General features: G+C 37.8%; 1 protein-coding gene across 1 annotated transcript in view; it reads right to left on the bottom strand.

The window, feature by feature from the left end:
* LOC130804763 (early light-induced protein 2, chloroplastic-like) overlaps nucleotides 1-1,214 on the bottom strand; it is a 2,360-nt gene extending 1,146 nt beyond the window's left edge. The window contains exon 1 of the mRNA XM_057669338.1: nucleotides 917-1,214. Within this exon, the coding sequence (XP_057525321.1) occupies nucleotides 917-1,162 (246 nt within the window). The 5' untranslated portion in view covers nucleotides 1,163-1,214. The remainder of the gene's footprint in view (nucleotides 1-916) is intronic.
* Nucleotides 1,215-9,964: the final 8,750 nt, after the last annotated feature.

The following is a 9,964-nucleotide window of genomic DNA, read 5'->3' as shown; positions in this document are numbered from 1 at the left end:
ATATGAATAATCACATAAAATTCATATTGTTTATAAAATATTACAAATTGTCCTTAGTACAAGCACTAAAGCAAAATTCAATAGTTTTGCATCAATCTTCATCCACTCCATCAATTACACAAATAATTACAAAATCATCTACCAGATTATAAATTCGAAAAAAAAAATCAAAAAATAAATATAAAACAGATTTGACTAAAAGTTCATAGAAAAATAAAATTAATAATCAAAAAAAAAGTTCCTCATAATTCATGAAATAAAGTGTAATAGATGAAATGAAAATTAAGGATAGTAAATTGTTGATATTTTTAAGGGATATATCTCCCTCTAAATTAAATTGAAAAAAGGAATAATGAATAATTATAGATGAGATTGAGAAAAGAATTAAGAAAGGGAGAAGAAAAACCATGGAAAAGATGATTGGGACTTGGAATGGAAGATGCAAAGAGGAGGAAATGGCGGTGTATTAATTGGCTTTCAATTCTACCCAACTTTTCCAATTTCACGCGTGAAGAAAGAATGGGTTTAGATTTAGTTTTTTTAAAAAAATAATTTAAAAGGGTTTAATGACTTTGGGCCCCTTAAACTTTAGGCCCTAGGCATTTGCAGGCAGACCCCGCTTACCCACAAATCCGAGCTTGTTGACAAGAGGTAGAATTATCAAATGAATAATTTCAAGTTCACTTTTTTTTTTTATGGTAATTAATATACACTTATTATTAATTAATTAATACTTAATGAAGAGCTTAAGAAAACTAGCTAGCTAGTGTCCAATATCAATTTAACCAAAAATTCAATTAAAACGGATATAATTTGGATCAAAAAGTATACCAACAAATAAACGGAAAGTTACCATTAAAAACCCTTTTTTATTGGCATGAGTTGAGATTATTTAATTTTAAACGAAAAAACTCACCTTAGGCGTAGGTTTGGACTTAGGGGAGACTGATGACGAGATAGTAGTAGGATTGGGTGAGGTAGCTTCAACGTCAAGCTTGGGTTCGCCTTGAGACCCATTGTCAGCCATACATTTGACACCAAAAGTGACTCGTTTGCCCATTTGAGGTGTAAACCCATCCGGATAGACCATACGAGTCACCCCCGAGCCATTAGTAAAGACTCCAATTGAGTTGGCAATCGAGGCTTGAATTTGCAATGCCATTTAACTTTGTAAAATTTTGTAAAGAAAAAGGAGTAAAATTAAATTTTTGAGATGTATATAGCTTGGAATTAATAATGTCTCACTAAGTAAAGGATTTTATAGTATGAAGAGAGAATAGAAAAGGAGGACATTTAGGATCCACGTCTTGTAATAGAGCTTAAGGGGTCACGTAGATTTGTATGGGGACACAAAAATGAAGTAGGTGTTGTGGACTCTTGAGTGATCGCTAATACTATTGGTGGCCCACCTACTAAGTTGACGTTGCATTGAAACCACATAATAGAATGATGATGAAGATGCCACCGTGCTTTGCAACTTGTTATGGTACCAAAACTTCCTAGGCGTATGATTTAGTATTGTAAGTTGTAAAGAAAATTACAAAGTAAACTCAAAATAATAATAAATAATATGCAATAGAATTCAAGTGGAAAAACTAGTGAACAATAAGACTTTCTTACTCATGTGTTCGATCCCTAGCTAAACATATTTATTAGGATATTATCATTTGTAAATCTCAAATTAGGTCTTGAGCGGCTTTATTTTCCTTTTATGTAATATTAGGATAATTATCGTTTATTCTTTAACTTATCGCTTGTTATCATATTGCAGTGTTTAGATTTTGGGCCACTCTTCCATTTCTTGGAAAACCAAGAAACAAGTTACAATCATTTGATCTTTAGAAGCAAAATATATGTCCATGACCGTTGTGACTTGTGAACTTATTAAGTGGCTTAAAGATTTGCTTCATATGTTTGGAGTGTATTACACAAAGGTCATATTTTTGCATTTGCTTTCGATAAAGCTCAAAACTGATTTTACCATGAAAGCAGCAAACATATTGAAATTAAATTGTTATATTATATATGAGTAGGTTGGTCATGGCTCGGGATCCAATCGGACCCGAACCAAACCAATCCCATCCATTTTTAATGGACCCATACCCGAAACTCGAACCCTTAGGGTCTATACATTTTTGACTCGGACGTAGACCTGTCGATTCTGATGAGTTTATGGTCCTAAATGGGTCTTGTTTAATAATTCATACTTAAACTTTTTAGCATTTATAAGGTTTTATTAGTATAAAAATGGGTCAATAGGGTCTTTAACTCATGACCATCCCTAATTATGAGAGATGGTGTTTATTCGAGTCATCAGATTGATTTCGGATAAGCTGTAATCAGTTAAATTTTGTGTTATGTGTCCACATAGATTTTACATAGTTTTGAATTTATTTTGAATGGATCAAAGGCCTGTTCGATTTCAATGTCAGGTGCATATCGGGTCTGTTCTAAACACGTCTAAAAGTTGTTATTCAATATGGTACAATTAGTCTTTCAGACTTTCAGCTACTCTAGTGAGAGATCTTCTCTCAGTGAGGCAACCTCAAATTAGGAAGCATATATATTACTACTTTCTCTAAACCTGTGGGGCAAGATAATTTTACTTTCTTCTTTGCACGTTTAGCAATTGCAATCTCCATACTCAAACCAACAGGGTGTTAGGTATTATAACGTATTTAGGCCAATTGTTTTTAATAGTATAAGCTATGTGTCTAGGTTTTTCTTCTCCCATTTGCATATCAATACCTCACATGTGAAAAATAACACTTCAAGGGTTTTATCTTTCCTATACAATAAATCTACCCAATCCTTATATTCCGCCACCCTTTTCATTTTATCGCCACCCCCCTGAGTAAATTACCATTTTACCCTTACTTTATAAAAAATTAACAACATTGCCATTAAGGGTAAAATTCCTATATATACCACACTCCAACTAAAATTATTCTCACTACAACTAAATACAACTCACTAAAGCTAAATCTCGGAGCAAAAATTAAGTACAATCCCCAAATTATTAATCGAGGTAAGTTATTTTTAATTTAATTAGTTGCCAAAGAAAAAAAAATATTTCAAAACGAGTCGCCCAGATCTGGGCGGCTGGACCCCGGTTCAGGCGCCCAAAATTAGGCGCCTGAACAGGGGTACAGCCGCCCAGATCTGGGCGACTGTTTTGAAATTTTTTTTTTCGTGTATTTAGGATTAATTAATATAAATTTTGAATTATTATTGTAAATTTGTATGTTGTAATGAGTAATTTTTATATTTTTTTAGTAAATTTTATATATTGTTTTGAATGCAAAAGAAAAAAAAATGAAAAGGAGGCGCCCAGATCTGGGCGACTCCTTTTTAATTTTTTTATTTATTTTTTTTTTCGGTATATTTAGGAATAATTAATTTAAATTTTGAAGTATGTTATTATTGTTGTTAATGTTATTATTATTAATTTTATTTTTATTATTATTGTGATTGTATTTTTTTTTATTAAATATATGTTAATGTTATTATAATTAATTATGTTATTATTAATGTGATTGTTATTTTTTTATTATTAAAAATATGTTCATGTGTTGTTTTATAAATTATTAGTGTAAATTTGTATGTTAAATTTTTTGTTGTTAAATTATTATTTATGTTTGAATGAAACTGTAAAAATTGTAGAAAATGGCTGGTAATCAAGGAAAAGGAAAAGGTTTTTTTAGGCAATTGTTGAGAGGTAATAGTTCAAGGCTTACTTTACTTAGAGGGGACCCGCATGAGAGGGGGGTGACGGGTTCTACTAGGAGGGCTAGGCATGAAGAGGCTATCAGACACAGTGAGGCCCAAAGGTCGAGTACGCTGAACCAAGTGCGTACTCCTATTGATGACCAGGCTGACAGCCTCCAGAGTAGTTGGGGGGTTTATAGTGATGATGATAATGATGCTGATGATGTTCAGTTCCAAGCTACTGAGTCTCGCCAATTGGACTGGGCTGTTGTTCGCGGCCCCGACGGTAGATTTGCCCGGGGAGGCCCGAGTTCTTCTGCCGCATCTGAGCGCGCAGGACGTAGTTTTGTCGATAATCAGCCGCCACAGGAGAGCAGGCCCTCACAGTCCACTAACACGGACTGGTTAGTGACATCACCCCAGCCCGGTGGGCCGACAGATACGCGACTGATCCCTAGCTATGGCGGGCACATAGCTAAACTTATTTATGATGGCTCCGAGCGTACGCCTCCGATTCTAGATTGCCGTATTAGGAAGAGACCGGTGGAGTCCATCATCGGACTGAAGGATATGTCCGATGCGCTAAACGATGTTCTACCTGCCACTTCCCTCGGCCGACTACCGGTCATTATGCACCAGCACATCGACTGTGCTTTGATATCTGCGTTCGTCGAGAGGTGGCAGCCGGATACGAACACCTTCCACATGCCCTGGGGAGAGATGACGATTATGTTGCACGACGTGCAACGCATATTGGGTATTTCTATTGAAGGTTCTCTGCCGGCTGAGCCTTCGGAGGCGGAGTGGGAGGTTGGTATCACCAATCTGTTCGGGGAGCCTCTGTCTGAGCTTCGGCGTAAAGGTTCATTCACCGGTGGATGCATAACCGTTGCTGAATTGATGCGGCTGTGTCATAGGTCGCAAGCCATGGATACCCAGAAGACAGCGTACTACATGGCTGTCATCGGCTCTACCTTGTTGGCGGATAAGTCCAGAATTGGCATGCGACCTCACCCGATACTTGCCGTGAACGACGATCAGCAGGACGTGGCCTGGGGTGCGGTGACCTTGGCGTTCTTGTACAGGCAGCTCGGAATGGCATCTAGGGCTGGTTGCAAGACCATTGCTGGATGCCTCACATTGCTCCAGACATGGATCTATGAGTACTTTCTCGCTTTCCGCCCTCATGCTCGCCGAGAAGATGTGCCAAACATGACTAGGGCGTAGATGTGGACACCGAAAAAACCATGTCGTGAGCTGGACAGGTTGAGGGACTGCCGCAAGGTTCTTGATTCAATGACGGAGACTCAGGTACTGTACATTACATTTTGTCATGCATGTTGTTTTCAATTTATAGTATTTTTTTGTGAACTTCGCTTGTATGCAGGTTGAATGGACTCCCTACAATTCTGCCGCTGGTGCGTTGCTGAATGATCACCCACACACCATCGTAATCGGGGGTATCACGTGCTTTGATGTTGTGGAGGTGTATTTGCCGGAGCGGACATTGCGACAGATTGGGTTCGTGCAGGCTATTCCTCCCGCTCCTATTAGACCAGCCAAGGCTGTCCGACCGGCACACGGTACCTACTACGTGACCTTTCCTTCTTCTGCTGTATATTTGGAGGCATGGAGTAGGTTCCCCTATAGTGCCCGCCTTGTTGAGCAGGGACTTCGTCGGGCTTCTGTTCCTTCAGAGGCTGAACCTAATTACGTTGATTGGTTCAGAGTGTGCTCACACCCGTACATAGCCCCGGACGAAGGGCCTACTTTCGGTCCTGGTCCTTCTCAGAGCAGATCTGAATACGTGAGTTTTATTATCATTTTTTTTTCAGATTTTTTTTTTAATGAATTAATAACGGACATTATCCTTTTGTGTTTTCAGTTCCTGAATGAATGGCCCAGTCGATTCGCTCCACTGGCAAGACTACCTGCTAAGGTTGCGGATTTGAACCCCCGTCAACGACATGCGTTAGAAATATACCTTAATGATTGTAGAGATTTATTTGAAGAATGGCAAATTTTTAAAGGGCATGACCCTGCATAGTCTGTACTGAAACTATTTTACATTAATTATTGCATTTCTTTTCGTCAATGAATGTCATTCGTATACACAATAGTATAATTATGGATTATATACAATTTATAATGAATGTCGTGTATAAATTCTATGGAGTATCTAAATTTACAGCATCGTCAGCGGTGGTATTAGTTGGTTGTGATCGTGGCCCGCGTAGATTATTCCAGAGCATAATCCTCGTACTGAAATGTGTGTCAAGATGTTTGGTGAAATTGTCAGCTGCTTGTTTCCAACTTGGATGGATCGGCGGTAGAGGGGACGAATCATCGTTCATTAAAAGTTGAACAAAATGATTTCTATTAACCCAACATATATGTATTACTTTATTTACACTATTCACGCCCGATGCTTTCCTTAACGGGAGAATCAAACAGTTGTATTGCGAATCATCGTCAGCAGAACCATAATAAGCAATGGCAATGTTTAGAAATGTTGCTGCAGAGTACAAAGCCATCGGTGCATCCATCCAGTGCATGAAAGGAGCAGGTCCATTTACGTGTGAACCTATTCTGAATATAGACTCGTCTAGTGACTCCTGGGATATAGATACAAAGTTAGGTATTACGCTCTGTTCATTTGCGTTGCCATACTCATAGCACGCCTTAAAAGAGGCCATGCTTCCTCGCCTCCCAGCTCTGTGACGGCAATTGCTCTAAATCCACAGTTACCATCACCTAACACATCAATCCAGTCGAACAAGTAAGGAGGAAGGATAAATGGGATGTTATTAGGCCATGGAAAGTGTGAAAAATCTCGACCTTTAGGATCATCTACAATAAATGTAAATAAAGTTAATATGCGTAAACTGAGACGAATTAATGCAAAAAACGAAAAATAAAGTCAAGTACCGGATAAGTTGAAACTGAACTTAATTCCTACTGAAAATTGCGTCTCTCGACCACTAGATCTGCCACTAGATCTCCCGCGGGAAGAAGATCTAGACCCTCGACCGCGAGAAGATGATCTGCTATATTCAAATGAACTTTTTCTCCTTCTCATGTTTTTACTTGTGCTTGGTCTTCCCTTTCTCGGTGGACTAGTGTAAGGCTCAGGTATTTCCGCGCCATCTGGGTGTAGTTCATATTCAAGTAACTGAGACATTCGGCGAACAACAGCGGGATCAGATTTGAGGACTTCATCGACCAGAGATTGAAAGTACTCTTTGTCATTGGCGTTCGGGTATCGTACTCCTTCATCGGTTTCGTCTCCTACCTCTGTGTACCTCAAAGTACTCCAGAATTCATGAATGTCATCCAAATACAAAGCACCATGTGATCCGATGGACATATGTAAATAACATGCATACGGCAATCCATGGGTTTGTTGAAGTACACAACCACATTTGTTAAACACAAAATCACCGAGTTCTAACATGCGGTTATACTCAAGCTGGAGCTGCTCCAAGGCATAGAGAGATACATGGCGATATAGAGGTCTAAAGTAATGCTGTCGCATCGATCTTGGTACAGAAGACATGGATTCCTGTAGCGCTTGTCGGATTGTAGCTTGCTGATTTGTAATCTGTGCGTGCGCCCTTTTGAAAAGGGTATCGAATGAGCTATTACCGCTACCAAGGTAATACTTAAAAGACGAGTGTTGGCTTTCAACTCTGCTGGTAGTCCGGTTACCCAAGTGTAAACAATCATTCGTCCACGCACGGACAAATTTCTCTCAGTGGAATCCATGTTCCAGTCAAATACCGAACGACCTTTTTGTTCCTAACCGACCACGTACTGACGATCACTTGCCATCTATCTTCATATTCCTCGATCGTAGAACTTTCAACCAAGGGGTTCCATCTACTTTTCCTGAATACCTGCCCTTGTTGATTTTTCTTGCCGCCACACAACTTGTCCACCATGTTCTCAACGTCGTTGCCAATATGCCAGATGCATAACAAATGCCGCACATCTACATTAAACAAAACATTGAACGTAATTAAGACATTATCATCAGATATAACCACAATAATGAATCAGCAAAGCCTTTTTACCTGGGAAGACGTCACGAATAGCTGCAGATAAACCTTCGTCTCGATCGGTTACAATGACGCTAGGAGTCTGAGCAGTGCCGAAAATATCTCTCAATCCCTGCAGCACCCACGAATACGACACAGCCGCCTCATCTCGCATCAAACAAAACGAACCAAGAAATTGTGATTGGTTGGCGTCATTCCGATCACTTCACATAGTGGCCACTTTTGTTTGTTTGTTTTGTACGTTGTATCTATCAGCACAACATACGGCCACGTACGTATCATTTGGATAGAGGTAGGATTTGCAATTAATAGTCTGCTCAATTGCCCTTCGTTATCCAAGTCTGTCCAGACCACATAATTAAGTTCTGTGGCCATATGAAGACAGTGTTGAAGGGGAGTCCTACCCTCCATCTCTTCTCTCCTTATTGATTGTCTAATATTATATATCTGATTCATACTAGCATAAAAACCAGGAAAATTATCTCTAATAGAATTCATAATAAAGGCCGGTTGCATTCCGGTTGCACTAAGCTGTCGTATGTGCTCCCGAATGTCTACATTAATCCTATTTGTCCTTACATGACCATCTCTGTACACCAAGAACGAGTGGTTATGTTTTCCCTTTTCACCAGGACACACCCTTACCGTCCAAGGTCTTTCTGGTGGTTTACGACTACTTCCTACAATCATAAATTTACACCCGCAACTTCTACTTTTAGAACCAGGTCGGGCAGTATTATCTAGATTATGTACATCACCCCTAATATTACCATAGCGGTGACATCTAAATAGACACTAACTCTAGAACATCCTTCTTTCTTTTTATAAGAAGCACGTGTAAATTGAAAACCGATTGTTATTGCTATTGCATCGGCCCAACTATGTAACTCATCTAAGGAGATAAATTCCCTATCCGTAACAAAGCTACCGGAGTAGTCTACGTTGTCTCCAAAGTTTTCAAACTCCTGCAAATTTGAAATATAAATAATATAAATTAAGTACATTAATGACTACAATAATAATAATAATAATAATAATAATAATAATAATAATAATAATGACAACAACAACAAATTAAAAACATTACGTAAATAAATGAATCTAAAAAATTTAAAATTATCAACAATAAAAATTATAATAATGACAAGATTAAGTAACAATTTTAATAATAATATAAATATTACGTAAATAAAAAAATCTTAAAAATTTAAATTTATCAACAATAAAAATTTATACGGAAAATAAAAAAAATTAATACGGAAAATAAAAAATAGTACTAACAATAATAATAATAATAATTTAAAAAAAATTAATACGGAAAAAAAAAAAATCACAGTCGCCCAGATTTGTGCGCCTGAACCATCGTTCAGCCGCCCAGATTTGTGCGCCTGAACCATGATTCAGCCGCCCAGATCCGTGCGCCTGAACCATGGTTCAGCCGCCCAGATTCGTGCGCCTGAACCATGGTTCAGCCGCCCAGATTTGTGCGCCTTTTTTTTTTTTTTTTTTTTTTCCAACGACAACTTTACGTACCGCATCCGACTCATAGTCGCTTTCGTTAGCCATATTTAACCAATTACGGGTTACCACTTCTTTAACACTTTTTAGAGAGATAGCACTAGTTTTTAGAGAGATAGTACCGTGTTTGAATTCGTACTTCATACTTATCTCAGAATTCCATATATATAGACAAATCTTACGCATTAAATTCTTATTAGTGTTATTAAGTGTGATTTACATTTATTAATTAATTTTTAAGTATAGTGGCAATTTTGTAATTTTTTTAAATACAGGGGCAAAATGTAATTTTACAGGGAGGTGGCGATAAAATGAAAAGGGGTGGCGAAATTTAGCGACTCCCTAAATCTATCCTAAATTTTCACTAAAACATGTGTAGTTTATTTATTTAGAGGTAGGCTAGAGGATATATCCTGTTAAAGTAGCCTAATAAATGTGGATATATAGGCCTAAAGGTGGCAAGAATTTTTAATGACCATGGCTTGAAGATGTACTAATGAAATATGGTAATATGTAAGTATTAAGGTGATTTTAAACAATAAAAGTAATGCAAACATTAACACCCAGATTTAAGGTGGTTCATCATAAATGAAGCTACATCCACCATCCTAGGCTAGTGTATCATTATGTGTTTAAAGGATATAAGAGTTTGAAAACTTATTATAATGTTGAAGGAAATA

The sequence above is a fragment of the Amaranthus tricolor genome, chromosome 17 (assembly GCF_026212465.1).
Source record: "Amaranthus tricolor cultivar Red isolate AtriRed21 chromosome 17, ASM2621246v1, whole genome shotgun sequence".
NCBI lineage: Eukaryota > Viridiplantae > Streptophyta > Magnoliopsida > Caryophyllales > Amaranthaceae > Amaranthus > Amaranthus tricolor.
This window is presented reverse-complemented; position numbering and strand designations above follow the sequence as displayed.